The 17,204-nt window shown below is 41.2% G+C and overlaps 1 protein-coding gene across 16 annotated transcripts in view; it reads right to left on the bottom strand.

Annotated features, from left to right (window-relative positions):
- Window positions 1-454: 454 nt before the first annotated feature.
- The window catches only part of TCF20 (transcription factor 20), a 130,062-nt gene continuing 113,312 nt past the window's right edge, over window positions 455-17,204 (bottom strand). For 10 of the 16 annotated variants that reach the window (XM_068940490.1, XM_068940485.1, XM_068940473.1 and 7 more), the window contains 4 exons: window positions 16,488-16,581; window positions 9,672-9,721; window positions 6,452-6,579; window positions 455-2,602 (listed from right to left, as the gene is read on the bottom strand). In XM_068940490.1, the coding sequence (XP_068796591.1) occupies window positions 6,496-6,579; window positions 9,672-9,721; window positions 16,488-16,581 (228 nt within the window). In that variant the 3' untranslated portion in view covers window positions 455-2,602; window positions 6,452-6,495. Of the gene's footprint in view, window positions 2,603-3,840; window positions 3,881-6,451; window positions 6,580-9,671; window positions 9,722-16,487; window positions 16,582-17,204 lie in introns of all 16 variants that reach the window. The other 6 variants (XM_068940557.1, XM_068940547.1, XR_011140552.1 and 3 more) reach the window with 5 other exon arrangements.

Raw genomic sequence — 17,204 nt, 5'->3', positions numbered from 1 at the left:
CGACCAACTTGCAAGACCTGTACTAGAGAGCACACTCTTTCCTCTGACAACAGCACTGACAGCTGGTCAAGCGGCAGCCAATTTGAGGGGTGTGAAGTACTTCCCAACCAGAAATATTTGTCAGGGAGTCAAGTGTGATATCATTTATTTATTTGCTGTACATGACTCCTACTACTTTTCAACCAAGATGCACAGGAAGCTATAGAGTCTCCACAATAGCCATGAGCACCCACAAGGAAAACCTCTGACACTCTCCCTCCCAACTACCCAAACACCTTTTCCCTCAGTTGCATGACAGCACTGTGCAGAGCCAAAAGGATCAAATTCAGCAGATTTACCACACTGTCCTCTGTTGTACCACTCAATTGGTTCTTCACCAACATAAATAATGCAATAACAGTAACTCCTCTTTTTTTTTTTTTCCCAGAACATGTACAATAGAACAGACACTAGGAAAAAAAACAATTTTTATTCAGTTGAAAAGAAGTCATTTACTCACATTATCTATGCTAAAAATGATTTTTTCTGACTACACCAGCAGTTAAATATTTTCAGCACCAATTCAGGACACATTAGTGACATACATCACAACAGGTCTATTTTTTAATGTAGAAGGACATACTAACTTCAGTAGCTGCTACTGGGAAAGGAATAAGCAGAAGACTGCCCACCCTTTCCACATACTTTTCAGTGAGAGTAGCAACTTCTAGAAATAAATAACTGCCAAATTATATCCCAAACCTTTAAATTGATCTTTAAAAATAGAGTTAAAATAGATATCTTAATATGAGCTCTCATAGATTTTATATTTTATGTGCTGAATACTCCAAAATGCGAGTAGTTGAGCAAGCATCCAGTACATAACTTTTTAAAATAGTTCTTCCCTCCCCACAGTATCAACCCCGTTTTTTTTTATCCAAGTCATGCTGGTTAGATCCCTATCTATAGTGACTTTCTAGTAAACACCACAGTTTGATGTCACTAGGATATGCTACCATCCTATGAGTGAAAGAAGTCAGTGAACCAGTGAAATGCCACCACCTCATATGAAAAAAAAAATTCATCCAGTCATTGGCTCTTTATCCTGAACATCGTACAAATCCTAAGCTTTTATAAATAAAAGCTTTCGTGGTCTTCCTCTTGCTGGGCCAGCTCAGAAGGTCATCACTGAAGGCAGAACTGATAAAGGCAAACAAACCAAAAAGCAGCAGACAGTAGCGTTTCTCTGTCCTTTTAAACAAATCAAGTTCGCACAAAACAAAAGGAGACAAGGTTAAAATGAAGTTTATTAGTTTTTTTGGTTTTTTTAAGCTTTTTTTTTTTTTATATAAAACTGTTTGTGAAACAGCTATTTTATTCCCATGGCAGAGTGACCCCTGAAAGATGCACTAACCCCTTTCTTAAGGCCTTAACAAGAAAAAAATTTTGAATTTTCTGTTGTTCCTTAAACCCATATGTTTAAAAATTATACAATTTACAAAAAAAAAAAAAAGAAAAGAAAAAACACACACACACACACACACACACACAACAACATATAGTGTAGGCTGTTAAGCTGACATTCCCTCTTCCTTCCTTTGGAAAAGTAAAACAGAAAATAAAGACGGGCTAACTGGATTTTCCTGAACAGTTTGAATACATTGATTCTACCAACATTCAGACCTCCTTTTCAGTCCCGCAATCTGGCAGGTAAAAACCAGCGTCCTCCTCTCACCCACCTTCAAAACCGAAGGCAACTTCTTGGAACTATTTGGGGGTGTACGTTGTTGCAACAAAGGGCAGAAACTCCTTTCCCCCCATGTGGAACAGATGTTCCCACATGTAGAAGGCGTACGCTTGTGTGTGTGATTTAGCAAGCAGCAGGTACCGCGCATTTCATGAATAACATGATCTAGGAGTCTTTAAATGGTTTTCAAGCTTCCACTATTAATAAATAGTGTTTCTCAAAAACAATAATCTCCCTCTCCCACATACACAAGTACAAACACCCCATCACCTGCAACCATCCATTCCTTCCTCTCATCCGACAAACAACTTATGCGATTTTGTTTTCCTTTTAAAATTGAACTTCCTTGAATGGTGTCAGAAAGCAAGCAAGAGAAAGGGAGACAAATCCAGTTTTGGAATACTCCCAGTTCCACCACTCTTTCCAACAAAATGTAAGGCTCCAAGAGCCTTGCTTTGATTTTATTTTTAATATCTACTTTAGCTACAGATTTTTAAATTTATCTGGGTTTTTGTCATCTTTAATCAAGAGCATCAAAAGGGATAGCGCACCTTTCATTTAAAACAAAGTCTTTCAAGACTAAAAAATAGATCTTTATATATATATATATTTATCCCTCCCTCTTTAATTCCCCCCACCTGTTTCCTCTTTTTCCCCCTCCCCTTCCCACTGTCACTATGGAGATTGTGTCCATGGAAACAGCTGGTTCAGACTCCTTGGTCAGATTCTGTGATGTCATCAGTCTCGAGTGTGATGTAAGAATTTATGAAGGAAGTGCTGGCATTGGCAGGCACGTCGAGAGGGGGCATGGCTGCACAGTGGGAGAGATTCCATTCAGTCACGAATGTCCACCGCTTTTTATCTCAACAGCCTAACCTGAAAAACAAAGTGAAACAATAACACAGGAATATTTCATTTCCGTGGTCTATCAACACTCCCCCAAATTTTGGAGAAACTTGCTCAACAGCCCACTACAGCAGTAACACCAAGAGCTCTTACGTTTTGCGGGCTAAAAATGGATGGAAGCAAAAAGGTGAATAGTTTTCAAAAGCAAATCTGCGTGGGGAAAAGGATTGGTTTGACAACCACCAGAGAACGAAACAAGCCCAGCTAGAGAGGAGGTCGTCCAGAATGACAGAGCTCTCTGCACCAGCACAACGGCATAATGTTCTTAAAGAACAGCTATTTCCAGCAGTGAGAAGGGAGCTCATTCGTCATACATGAATGGTCAGTTCGGTCCCTATTGTGACCATTAAAACTGGAAACCAAGGGGCCAAGCAAGTTCAACTGCGATGACAACTTCTGCAATGCAACCTTGCCCTTTTGAGACTGGACCCAAATAATTTCATACAGGTCAAACAGCCATCAGATAATAATTTTCACTGAATGCATAGCAGATATCAAACTGATATAAAAATTATCAGACTAACTGCAGGAACCGAATTCCTGGAATGGCTAGATTTCACAAAGCTAAAGCTACTGTTAAACAAATTACAGCTCAACTAGTATTTCTTTTTTGTTGCTTTTCTGCTCTAAATGCCAGATTGTGGTGGTAGCAGTTAATGGAGGGACTAAATTTGTGATGGCTTTCAAGTCAAACTTTGGAAAGTCCAAGTGCTTGGCGTTCTCCTTCTCCATGTCCAGAAATTCTCTGAGGAGAGAAAACTAACTCCAGGAGTCCAGCTAAGGGGATGGGGGCCTGGCTCAAAAGAAAAACTGCAGATGAAGTTAAAATTTCATTTTTCTAAGCCACCGCACTCATCCTTAAACTGCACAGCCAAGAAAGCAAAGCTTGAAATAATACGTTCCTTTCTTCCCTTCTCCCATAACCTAAGTGAGGCCCAGAACTGATTTACTGATTTAGTATGATTAACCCTTTGGTGCAACTTAGATAAATCCTGTCCCATCAGTGAGCGAGCTTGTATAAAGGAAAAAGCTCGCCAAATATGTGACACATATGGAATGCAGTTAAAAACATTAGTATGCTTGCGGGCACACCCAACACCCAGGTTCGTAAGCGGCAATTACAACTCCAGGGTCCTTAAGTGTGATACAGATGCCAACGCTGTTCTGATCATCAGCACACCAATGAGGTAACATCCCAGCAAGCCTACCTCTTGGCTGCAAAGATTCCCCTCGTACATGGATGCCAGGCTAAGAGGAAAGAAAGAGTCAGGCACCTATGTATTAAAAAAAAAAAAAAAAAAACAACAACAACCCCCCCCCCACACACACACCACAGGTAGGCCATGGAGATACAGCTACAGAGGAAAGGAGGGAGGTTCCTAGATAGTTCAGGCAGCTGACCTTTGTAGTATTCGTTACTGTGCAACTGTGAGCCCTCACCGAAGGAGTGTCAAGGCCACGTTGCTGCCTCTGGCTCCTGTACAACTGCAGCTTGCCCATGCTTGGAGTCCGTCCAGAGCATTAGGCACTGGCTCAGGGAGGAAACAGGCTCACCACACAGACAGTCCTTCCCCATTCCTGGACAAGATCCAGAGCACCAGACTTACTCTCACAGTCGCTCTCCAGATCTGGATTTTATCCAAAAGTTCTAGAGGCAACTGGCTCAGAGAGAGAGAGAGAGAAGCAACAGAGACACAATACACTGACTTGCTTGGGTATTATCCAACATGCAGGATTTTTCTTAACTTACTGGGCCTAGGAGTGAACCAAGGCTAAAACAGCCCAATAATCTAACAGCCAACTGCGCATTCTGTCTTTCCCCTAAGACCAGCAGAAGGACAGCTGCCGTGCTACCAGGACTGCTACACAATTCCTCTACGCTTCTTCAGTTACCGCAGTAATGCGGCAAACTTCCTTTTAAGAACCGCATCTTTTGGATTTTCATGTTTTTTATTTTGGGATGCAAGGCCAGCTTGAAGAACTTGATCTTTAAGACACTGTCAGCCTCAACATCCCAGGGAGGCTAAGTAGGACATTAAATAAGAATGATTTTAGGCAAAAGTGCAATTGGAAAGAAATTATGCCTTCAAGAAATGCCTAGAGCACACAGTAAACATGGTGCTGAGATTCCAGGGCTTGCAGGGTCTTAAGCTAATACATTCTTAGGACATACTACTTGCTTAAAAAAAGAAGTTAGTGCTGGAAAATAATGCAGGAAACAAAGTTGCATAAAAGTCTCTGGGACATACTAATGTTTAAAAGCTCCTGAAAGAAATGCCCCTCAAAATCATCACTGGATACAACTCCTTATATTCTGTAGTATAAAACAGTTGTAACAGACACCCTCTCTCTGAGACTATCATCCTGTTTTAACATTATAAGTTATGCTGCCATTTACACTTTAAGGAAAAGAGAAACACTTAAATGAAATAATCCCTATGACCTTTACCAAGGAAGGAAAAAAAAACCTACTCAAATAATGAACTTTAATATTTGCGTGGCAACTTTTTTTTAAACAACACTCAAAACAAGAAAGAATGCTGCTAAAATGGAAAAAAAAAATTACAGAACACAGCAGAGCTAAACCAAGCCAGCAGTCACTCTACAAAGCATTTATACCAAACGCTAGATGTCTTCTGCTACAGCACTAAAAAACAGAGAATTCTTTGGTAAAAATCTCTCGCCTGTCATAGAAAATACCACTAAAACCACTTCACAGTTACTCAGTTGGAGAAATAAGTAAGGTCTTACAGTAAGGGAAGTGCTTGGGAAGCAAGGAAACACGGGGAGGGAAGGCAATTGTTATAATTAGTTCACACAGCACACATGATAAAGCAACTTCACCTGCATGATCACAAGAAAAAGAGAGAGAGGCAACCAGGTGGAATAAGAAATGCAACTGAGCAGTGAAATAAGTCAAGAGATTTACTTGGGCAGAAGTTTATGGAAAAAATGCTAACAGGAACTAACGTGAAACCAAATACTTATTTCATTTACATCTCCCTGTTGCCATCAAATGCAAATGCACTTGGGGGAACTCAAGCACTAAGAAATCCCATCCTTACCCTGCTCCCTGGTGCTAATTCTCAGGTCTGTGCTACTCCCTCCTTGTGCGAGGGCTTTTGCCCAGCCATGCAGTGAATCGGATTAAGGAAAATGATCTAACATGCTAACATGGCAAAAAATAGTTTGAGACAAACCAAATCTCAGACCAAGTTCATGCTTGGGCTGGACAAGGAAGGATGCAGCAGGAGAGAGGAAACGAGCAGCTGGGGAGCTGGGGCACGAGAGCAGAGCTGCTGCTTTCCGCAGCACTGCTGACGTATGCTGACTGAAGCGTTCACTCAGCTACAGCCTACCTTACATCCAGGGAGAGGGGAGGCAACAAACTAGAGTAAACGCTACAAATCTATGAATTTGTGGCCACTTCTCTCACCCCCATGTGTCTGCACAGCAGAGCAAAATGCTGGCCTGAAAGGAATGTCAAGTGCTCCCAATAAGGTTAATGTATTTCTCCCTGTATGCACTGAGGCAACCTCAGGAGATTTCTGGCCCGGTATAATGAGTTTCAGGCAGCTGTAACAGCTAACAAGCCTTGCCCCTCACCACTTTTCAGAAGGTACTGCTGCAGAAATACAAAAACTGATAACGACTAGCCCGAACAGATTGGTAACAGGGGAAAAAAAAAATTAAGTAATTATACTTTTTCTGCATGTACACAAAAGCACCTTTTGTTCTCTCAGAGAAGCGGGGAAGGGCACTGGAGGTAAGAAGCCATAGTAGAAGGCAGGTGGAAACTGGAAACTCTCCCCAACTCACCTGTGCTTGCTTATATTTCCATTCCCAGGAGTACACTTCCCCCCTCACCCCCGCTCCGACTGCTCTGTGCTGAGGCTGCCTTTCACCATCTTGTTCTGCAAGGAGGGAAGAGAGCAAGGAAGGAGGGGCTGACGAACCAGCAAGCCAAAAGGAAGAGGGAAAAGAAAATGAGGGAGAAAAGGAAGACAGGGGTAGGGAAAGAGAAGCACACACAAAGTGAGAGAGAGAAAGAAAAGTCAGTATTGGAACCAGATACAGATTTTCAGACAGAATTTTCCCTGTGACAAAAGCAGGTAATTTTGCAAAAGTAAAGAGTTTGGGATACGGAGGCCCGCTTACTTACAAGAAACACAGAACTTATCACAAAAACTCTTGCCACAAACTCTTAGAAGCATCACCTAAACCTGATCCACAGATGGCTTAGAGACAATCTAAGACTGCAGTGCCACCAAAAGGTGAGGTTTCCTATCCCCTATGTATACATATGCTCCCTATATACATTCCCCCTATATACACATGCTCCTTCCTGTGCCTCTGCATCCTCACCTATTCTCTGTTGCAACAGTACTTGCAGTGATGCAGACAGACAGCTAGCTGGATCAGGGAGTGGAAGCTAACCATTTCAAAAGATTATTCGTTTTCAGATAGTGTTTTCCTGTGATAAAAACTGCTGTTTTGCAAAAGCAGCACATTCAGGACATGGATGGTTGGAGCATCAGTGCTGACAGAAGGAAATGGGAAAGCTCACTGGGGAGCAGAGCGAAAGGCAGGACCAGTCCCTCTGGACTTAGTTGGCTTATGCCTGAAGAGTTAAGCACAGTTAATGAGGCAAGAAGCCCCCCTTTGCTCTCCGGGAGCCACTTATTATGATGATATTTACTGATGTGAGGCATAGGCTAAAAAAAGGGTAAGAGGCACTGTACTGGGGGACTTACTAAGTGTCAGTGGATTTATGAAGTTAGCTTTTCCACCCATTAACTGAAGAGTCAGGTATCAAACAGCTACTAATTAGCTACTAATGCTAAACTGATGTTACCTAAAAGGAGAGTTTTAAACAGCCTAATCTAAAGTCTCTTTTCCTCTCAATTGCTCACGTTCATCTCTTGCAAAAATCTCGATGTAATCTGTTCTCCAGTCATTCTAGAGCGGTGGTTCTCAACCTTTCCATTCCAGCCTTGCAAGTAGCTGGAACTCCCCTCTCAAATTACTACAATGGAAAGAGCAAGGTGAGGTTATAGTCTGCCCTGCAGAAGAATTTGGAACAAGCCAGTAATGATCAGTGAACCACAGAGCAAGGGCAGAGTCACAGGCAAGTGAAGAAAGCCCTGCTTGACTTCAAACAAATGATTCATGTCTCTACTAAGCAAAAGGCAAACAAACTTCAGTGTCAAAGAAAGGCTGCTAATGTTGAATTTCCTTTTTTTCCTGCAAGGCAGAAAAAGGAAATGATCTGCGGTTAGTTTTGAATAAAATTCACAACTTGTATTGCCTCATGACGTACCTTTATCAAATCAATTGGCACTCTTTCCCCCACTCCCCTCAAGAAATCAATGTGCCTGTTTAAGTATCTTCTACAGTAGGATGAATTCTTGTCATAAAATGGTTGTGTTCCCTTTCAGTTTGGCCATCATCACTGCAAGCAGAAATGCATAGCAGTGGTGACCCTAGCCAGCTATGAAAAGCTTTAAAACCATGTTTCCCTATGACACTTCTTGGCAGTGAGCAACTAAAATAAAGCAGCCTTCATAGATGTAAGTCTTCCTATTCTCTTTAGGCAAGTATCCAAAGTCGGGCATAAGATAGCACTTCTGTAGTTGTATTCCACTGTAAGGAGAGCTCATTCCTGCCATTATTGTTTGGCAAGACCTGCAGGTTCATGGAGCATTAATGCATCAGCTTAAGCTTGCTGTACATTTTCAACACCATCTCCACAACGGTACAGAATAGGTTACTTTCTTTTATATGATGAAAAACTAGGCTGGTTCTGAATCACAGGCTGAATGTCCCCAGAATTTTCCAGTGTAAGCAGAACCAGAATATCCAACATGAAAAAAGTAGCACCCCTTTACCTTAAATGTGCATATAAATACATCATACTGCGGTAGACCATCTAAAAGGAATGTGAGACTAATACTTGCGTGTTTACAAAAGGCAGATTAAATATGATCTGCGAAGACAAAAGACCACCAGGTGTCACTCTAATTCTAGGCAGAGAAGAGATCTGCAGACAAGGACTAAATGGAGACTAATTCCTGCTAGTGAGCAGCAGAATTCTTCCCTATTACCATCTACTTTCCAACATGTGTCATCCACACTCTTGCACAACTTATGTTGTATCCAACTAGCCACAAGAATAGCCACTTTTCTGGATACTTCTTAGTATTTAGAACTCCCAGGGTGGACACCACAGCTTCCCCAGAGTTGCATCCTCCCTGACGTGCTGGAGGAGACACTCGCAGCCCTGTATCACATCACTTATATGTGCAGGACAGTATGTACTGTCTGCCTTATCTCCTCTTTCCGTACGGACGGAGCAGCAGCAGTTCAGCTCTTAGCACCGCTGCATTTGTAGGCTCCAAAGACATTTAGCTGCTAAGGACCGAACACTGAAGACAGGAAATAACTATGGGTTTTCTGGAGAGTCGTCAAAGATCTACAGAACAACTAAATAGACATATTTATATATTTATATATGAGTAGTAGGACTCAGTCTAATTAACTACTGCTAAACTAGGGCAAGATGTTTCAGTTTTTGACAGGTTCTTCTTTCCAAAAACTGGTGAAACATTTCCACAAGCCATTTTCCTTCCTTCTTGCATCCTCAGTAATCCCAAGGAAAAAAGAAAAAAAAAAAAACCACACCACCAGAACTGCAATGTAACACTTGCAGAGAAGCAGGGAGCAGGGTACTGATTCTATCACGGAAGACAGGAAATGAAGCTTCTTCTTCTTTTTTTTTTTTTTTTTTTTTTTTGAAGTGTCATCAGGATCTAAAGAACAACTAAACAGATATAGCAAAAGCTTCATTTATCTTCTTAAGTTCTCTATATTCTTAAGTAGATCTTTGCCCCCAGAATGCACCACAAGAACACATCACAGAAGAATTCATCTAAAAGCCTCTCTGATTACAGATGTTATCCACGTATAAAATTATTAAAACAAATTTAGACCCCAGAAGAGGGCAGCGATAAACAGGCTTAATGCAAAAGAGAATTCTTACCTTGTGCTTGGGGCACCTCACTGAGAAATTCTCTTCGTTTAGTAAACAATCTAGAGGAAGAGAAGAGAGCAATTTATTACTTTTTTTAATAAAAAAAACCACCTTGAATAATACATCACATGTGTTAATCTTGCCTCTCAGGCATGTATTTTTCAAAGATCCCTTACAGGAATACTATCTTATTAGCAAATTCATCCCTCCCACCCCCAAAGTTTTAGCAAATAAAATTACCAAGCACCCCCAGTAACAATGTCGCCTGGATTATCAAGCCAAGTCCAAACATCCCCAGTCTCCCCAGTGCTCTATACAGAGTAAGAATCGCAAGGGCAGACCTCCAAACCCTGCACCCCAACCCCCTTCAGCAATTCCAGCCTTCGTTGCTGCAGCACAAGGAAGACCAGACACATCCATCCAATCTCAACAGATGGCCCCTGCTTTATACTTCATAGGAAAGTCATCCTTTCCCCAAGGCCCTGCCAACATCAGGGGGAGAAGGGGTGTGTGTTTCTGGATATGGGTGTATATGACAGTTTATTTGTAATCCCAAACCCGGTGATCAGTTTACACTTTGACACTATGTCTGGTAGTCAGGTCACTCTGCTCTTGGATCTGCTTCCATGAGTCATATATTGTGAAGCTTCTATGATCTAAGAAATATTTAATGAATGACTTAAACCCATTACGGAAACTGGGGCACCTATGTAGAAGCACTTGTTTAAGAATGAATTTCACAATACTGTAGTTGGAAGAGCGTTTCCTTAGTGCCAGCGGAAATGTTACTGCCCTTCTACCCTCCCCCTCAGACTACCCCTCAAAGAGATGCCGAGCCAGCAGCTCCTGAACTTAAGCGCTATGTCCAACACAAACAGCGCTGCTGACTTGGCCTTCCACGTTGTGGTTTCCAGATAGCCCACATTTCACCTTCACAGTCAAGTCAAAAAGTAGTAGCACTCTCCCGAGAGAATTCAGCTGCATTTTCTAGGTACCTCTGCACGTGCCACAACTCCTGACCCAGTTCTTCCCAAACATCCCACGTAACACAGACAGACTGACCCAGCAACACAACTTGAGTACTACCCAGCCCAGTGAGAATTCAACAAGGTGTTTATGACCTCCTCTCTTCTTCAACCTACCCAAATAGCTGGCAAGCGAAGAAGCACAATGGTAAATAAAATGTGCTAATTTAAAACACTCTTAAGTATGTAGCATAACCAGCGCTACCTGCTGTTTCAATCTGCTGGAAGAGTTTAGCAGACAGCAGGAGACTGCAACTGAAGCTTGAGGGAAAAGCTTTCTAGACACCCAAGCTTTGGCAGAGCATCCCTCTGCTATGAAATGCTTATGTTTCAACATCAAAGCCTCTGGCCTGAATCAAAGGGAAACAGCACGCAGTAGGCTAAGTTACTTGAGAGATTTTAGCAAAGAGGAGGAAAACCCTTATTCCTGCTATGGATAACAATTTCAAATGTACCATTAGCAAAAACCATAAAGTAAATAAAATATTGTCTCATTTCAAAGACAGGAATTCTACAGGTAGACCACACCATGAATTATCACTGTACAATACAGCAATCATCAAAAAATATACACAGTATGCTAGAATAGGATGATTTTTTTCTTTCTTGGAAATTCAGCACTGGCGATGAATGAATTCTCTATCTAGTCCATTGGAAAGGAAGATCATACAAGCACCAGGAACAACTCTCAGATACTTTGTACCTCATGCTTGATCTGGGTACGGAGCTCATTTTCTTATTAAGTCTTGGATTTTTGCTGCAAATATCGATAGCAGATCCAATTAATGCTAACTTTTTTTTTTTGTTTCTATTAAGATTTAAGGGACAACTATCTGACTGAGATATGGAAATATCAGATCACTGTACAGAACCAACTGAATACCAATAAGGTGGCAAAAATCGTCCATCATTACCAAGCTGCACTGAATTTCAGCTAGCTTTTCCAAATGCTTTATATCACAGATTAAAATTCACCCCAAAGTCATCAGACACACAGCTACGATCCGTTCAGCGTGGCAGAAGGGGAAAACGAACAGACATTCATCCTTGTTTGTACAGATTTTTCTCCATAAAGTAGTCAGGGAAAACCTAAAACATTTTTAACGGCAGCAATTATTCTCCTATAAGCTTCACACTTTGCCTCACTCTCTGTGTTCTGCTTGTTACCCATCTTCAACAGTACTCGTGCAGACGCAGATTAGCGTTCTCTAATGTTCACTGTATTTTGCTGCTATTTTTTTTCCTAACTTGCGGTCAAAAAATCTTTTGCTTGTGATACTTCCTACAATGGATGCTGTGGGGACAACTGTGCTGTAACAATCAGGACCCGACTCCAGGTGGGGAGGAACAGGCAGAAGGAGGAGATACAAAAATCTCAGAAAGCAAAGATCTTGTTTCCATGGAGATGTCCCTAGGACTAAGTTATCTCGAGACATCAGAGGCTCTTCATAAATTTGGACAGATGAAAGTCAAACACAGACAACGTTAACCACAGTCATTTCCATACAAATATTCTTTAAGTGGCACTAGTAGTTTTGATTTTTATGCAGATGGCTAACAGGAGTTCAGTTCTCTCGCACAGAAGTATATACCCTGTACTGACAAAGATTACTTTGTGTGAAAGGAGATTAAAAGGAAGACTGAATTAGGATATAGAAAAGTGTCCATATGTACAAACTAGAAGCTTATGAAGCCATGTGCCTTACATAACAGCCAATTAGCAACACTGGTGCCGAACTTGGCTCCTCACCAGCCCTGGGACTGGAAGGCGACCAGCAGCGTGGAAGCACAGAGCACAAACGCACTGCAGGGCCAGCCTTCAATACACTGAGCTGCAGAGAACTACCAGGACCATCCGGTAAACAGGGAAAATAAAGTCCTATAGTCTTCCCAAAACCTCAATGCAAATTAACATCTCCCCCCACCCCATTCTCATTTCTTAGTTTTAGTATGGACAGAACCAAGCTATCCAGGACGGACCTCTACATTCCAAAACAGAAAAATCAATCTACCACAAAAACAGTTTTAAACCTAACTATTTCTGTTAGATACAAGTCAAGCCTGTCCCTAAGAAACAATATAATGAAATAACTGCAAGTAACTGAAGTAATTTTGAGATACTGCACCCTCCAGTGCTTTACCAAGAATTTACGGCCTTTCAAACGAGGTGCAGTAACTAGCAGGGTACTAACTTGTAATCCACATCAGTGCTAAGGTAACAAAGCATTTTAGTTCACAGTGCAACTGCCAGGGAATACAGACACAGACACTTATCTCAGCTAAGGCATAGCCGCTTCCAGGGATGCCACAGTAACTCTGTCAAACACCAAGTGTTTATGATGGACCACTCCAAGAAGTGCTTTCTGATTTTTAAGATACAAAGGGTCATACATCATCCAGAAGTCTGGGCACCCTTGTAAACGTCAGCACAAACCGCTGAAGACTCAGAAGGGATCTGTCCCAGATTCCTCAATAAAGCAAGGTAGCACCATCCTTCACCACAGGACAGCTGACTTCCAATGAAACTACTCAGAGCTCAAGAAGTTTGAGAAATACGACAGCAGCGCTGCATAACCAATAAAAAGGCTTTACAGGCAGACAGCAGGCTGAAGAGAGAACGCCAATTCGCTTCTCAAGGAAGCTTATGTTTTCTATGTGGGCATAATTGAAAATGAAGTCCTATTCCATATAGTATATTTCTTTTATATAGATTGCTTGTAAGAGGCGTTATAGATTAAGACAGCTTGATTATTCCCATGGATAAAAACAATTGCAAACAAGGTCTTTTGATGTCAGGATACCAGGCTGAAATTTTGAATGCTGAGAATCTATTTCAAGCTGAGCTCTTATTTGTTTTGGTTGAAAACTTCAGCTAAAGCAGTCTAACCATTTCCTTAAGACTCTTTCTTGGAAAAAGTTATTTTGCCCATGTTAAACATTCCAGCAAATTTTCTCCGAAAAACTCTACCATTCCTTGATTTGCAGCAGGAACCTGAATTCTAGCTACGGCATATCCTTGCCAGCCGAACGCAAAATCAACAAAATGTAACCCTTTGCAAGGAGATAAGGGGCATCTTAATTTGCACATCCTCAGGAGAGGTTTCTTATAGTTTATTACCTAGATTCTTTGAAGATTCCCCCAAATACGCTTTTGCTTGGGGGTGAGCAGGTCTTCCCTGTAAATGAACCTCTGGTCTCAGATTCAGGCACCAGAACCAAAAGCAGGGAAGTTATGAGGGGACTCACTTAGCAGGGGTAAGTGTGACAAGGAGCTGGGTTAGGAGAACCAAACTGAATTAAGAAGCTCAGAGAGGAAAACTGGAACTAGGGCAAGAAAGAAAGAGAGGGTGATGTACAAGCAGAGAGAAGGAGGAGAGAAAACAGGGCAAAGGAAAGGTCAGAAAGGAATAGGGAGAACTGTGTCTTGCAATGAGACCGGAATAAGAAATCTGAGAAAATGAACCTGAGATCAACTAGATGAATGGCCAGAACGGAGAAGAGATAGTACAAGAACAGACTGAAGAGGAAGAAACAGAAAGGAAAAAGTACAAAGAAACAGAGAGAAGTCTTTGTACTTACTAGATCATACTCTGCCTGGAGTGAAATCAAAGATTCACAGGTTTTACCGTTCCTCTGCTATTAATTAAATCTGTCTGTGAAATTCCCAAGCAAAGTACCCCATCTCCGGGCAGCTCCAGCCCACACACTGGCCTGCAATTTACTACTGCCATCATATTACCTCAAAGGGAGGCTTTAGCTTGGAATTATGCGCTTTGACACGTGGCCAGATGACAACATGATGTCTTGTGATAGAATTTGAAATAAAACAAAATGCAGTAAGCATAACCTTGGAACTTGCACGCAAAAAGCTACACTAGAAAAAAACCCAAAGGTTGCAACGTCAAGTCAAACGTTAGGAAATGCCATTTTAATTTAGGCCATTTCTACATGTTTTTTAACATGGCTTTAATAATATGATCATACACTGTTTTTTCCACAGGACACTGCCTCTTCACTGCACGACATGGAACTGCTCTTGGGAACCAGTCATGATTGGCCAGTAATTCATCTGGAGGATCCTACCCCATTTGTTGAGGAAGTCAGAAGCACATGGAGGTGAGGAGGAAGGTAATTTCCGAAGAAAAAAAAGTATCTTAATTCTGATACCTATATTTAGAACATGGAAAATGCTATATACTGTACTCATTCAAATTAAGCGCCTCAACTTACTGAGCACATGCACTGTAATTTATTTTGTGTTGATACAACAGTTAAAAGGCCAAGTTGTGGACCAGAAACACACTACTTAACACAATAGGAAAGCAAAACTGGTGATCCTGTGTCTCCGATGTTCTGGAAGAATAAGTTTGTTACCATTCATGAAACTCTTAGGCATCACAGCGACAAACATCACAGAAAATTTCACAATTCTACTTTCAGAACCAAGAGGGAATAACATGCAGTATGCTGTGCACGTTGTGTAAAATATAATCAAGGACTCTCCATCTATAGTGTGGTATTAGCAGTATTCCGCCATAGCACTGATTTCATTTAAAAACATTTCTATTGGAGTAAAATGCTGTGTTCCGATAGGGTGGGATTTCACAGTATGAGGTGGACTGTAAACATACAGAAATGACAGTACCTATTTCAAACACTGTAAAATTTGAAAGACAGCGTGAAATAGTGGGATAAATCAAGTGGGCTGTTGTAGAAGATGCAGGATAACAAACAGGAACTTTCAATCATATGCCAGTCAAGAGGTGCAATCCTGAATCCTTACCTGCTTGCTATCAGACTATTTTTTGTATAAAACATGATAGGAGAAGTGAGTTACAGTGGACTGGAGTCATGGGACGTTATTCATTCTGACCTGGGATTTACCTCCACGAAAAACTTTCACTCTTATTCACAAAATGCCAACTCACCAGCCTCAGGCTCGTAGCTGGAAATAATTTAAAACACACAGTAATTTTTACCAGTTGTGATGACACAGCTCAAATAGCACTCCTTTCTACCTTCCCCTTGTGTCTCAAAAGGCAAGAACTTGTATAGAACTGCACAATCCAAACCCTTCCCTTCATTTTAATTCCCAGTCTTCTAATAACAACAATGTTATCTATCAGGAAGGTTTCTCCAGCAACCAACTACTCTGTCTGCCCTGCAGCCTGCGTTCACATAAGGTGGACAATACAGTCTTACAGGCAAACGCACTCATAGAACTCTAATCCCTTCCTCTGATCACTGAGTAAGAGGAACAACTCCCAGAGGAGCATACCAACCAAACCATTGGTTTGTCCAGGGATAAAAAAATTGAGCTACTCAAAGACAGTCTGAAATGACTCTGTGGAAGAAGGACGGTTGAGCTGTGAGTGGTGCTCGTGATTCCACAAATACTTTGCCTTGAAAACACCACTAGGCCTATCCATAGGAGTGCATTCCTGAAAGAGGAAATGTCTTTCAGGTTACTTTCAACTTTTTAACCAGGTGTCTATTTTTCGTAAGAAAGGCATGGTCAGTTCTCATGTTGTAGGCAAATTTCAGTTGCTGTGGTTGCATTCTGCAAAACTAAGTTTCTTCTGCACTTTCAAGTAGATTATTTTCATTACATGTTTCATCTTTCCCCAAAGCGCTATTGTACACGTTTTATCTGCTGCCATTTTTCACCCTTTATATTACTATACCTTGCATAGTAGCTTAAAAACTCAGAGGGAATAAACTTGTGATGTACCTTGGAATTATTCAGTGTCATATGCTTTGAATAAATATAAAATACAGTTAGCATGTACTTTGTTCTTACCTGCATCGATGGCACATGGGTAATGGTATCGGAAGGAGCAGCCTTTGTTGTAGCAGCCTAAGGTGGCTCCTGGTTCCTGGCAATGGGAACATTTCTGAAAGGGAAACCCAAGAAATGACAATGAATACTGTAATGATCTTTCCAAATACCTGTATTTTCCTAGTAAATTTATCAACCAGGCTCCAGCACAAATTTCTTGAGTTTCACAACTGTAGGCTACATTTTTACATACCATATAGAGGGGCTTTCTGAATAAAGGCGACATAAGCTCTTTCAAACAACAAACTTTTCTGCTGTATTAACTGGGTAAGTTTAACCATAAAACAGAACTTGAAACATACCTCAAATTCATTCCACTGGCTCATGTTTCAATACCTGATGATGACATCAGTGTTAGAAATGGAGGAAGACAGCTGTCATGAATCTACAGCAGCTTTAGAATGAGAATTAGCATGATAGGGAATAATTTAGAAGACACCATTAGTATAAAAACAATTTGGTTGCATCATTTTCATTACCTCTAGGAAGATCAAGGCTAAGTTGAATATTTTTTCACACGAGATCAAAAATGGTTTACCTGGAGCAAGGAGAGATGCCATCAGGGGAAAATACCTCACTGTCACAAAAATGGCTCATCTCCAAAAGAAACGTCAGCAGTGCTAAAAAGACGCTCATACATTTATTTTCAAAGTAGTAGGACTTATCTGATGACCATGT

Source organism: Struthio camelus, chromosome 1 (assembly GCF_040807025.1).
Source record: "Struthio camelus isolate bStrCam1 chromosome 1, bStrCam1.hap1, whole genome shotgun sequence".
In the NCBI taxonomy this organism is placed as follows: domain Eukaryota; kingdom Metazoa; phylum Chordata; class Aves; order Struthioniformes; family Struthionidae; genus Struthio; species Struthio camelus.
Note: the sequence above shows the minus strand (reverse complement) of the source record. Positions and strands in the feature narration are given on the sequence as shown.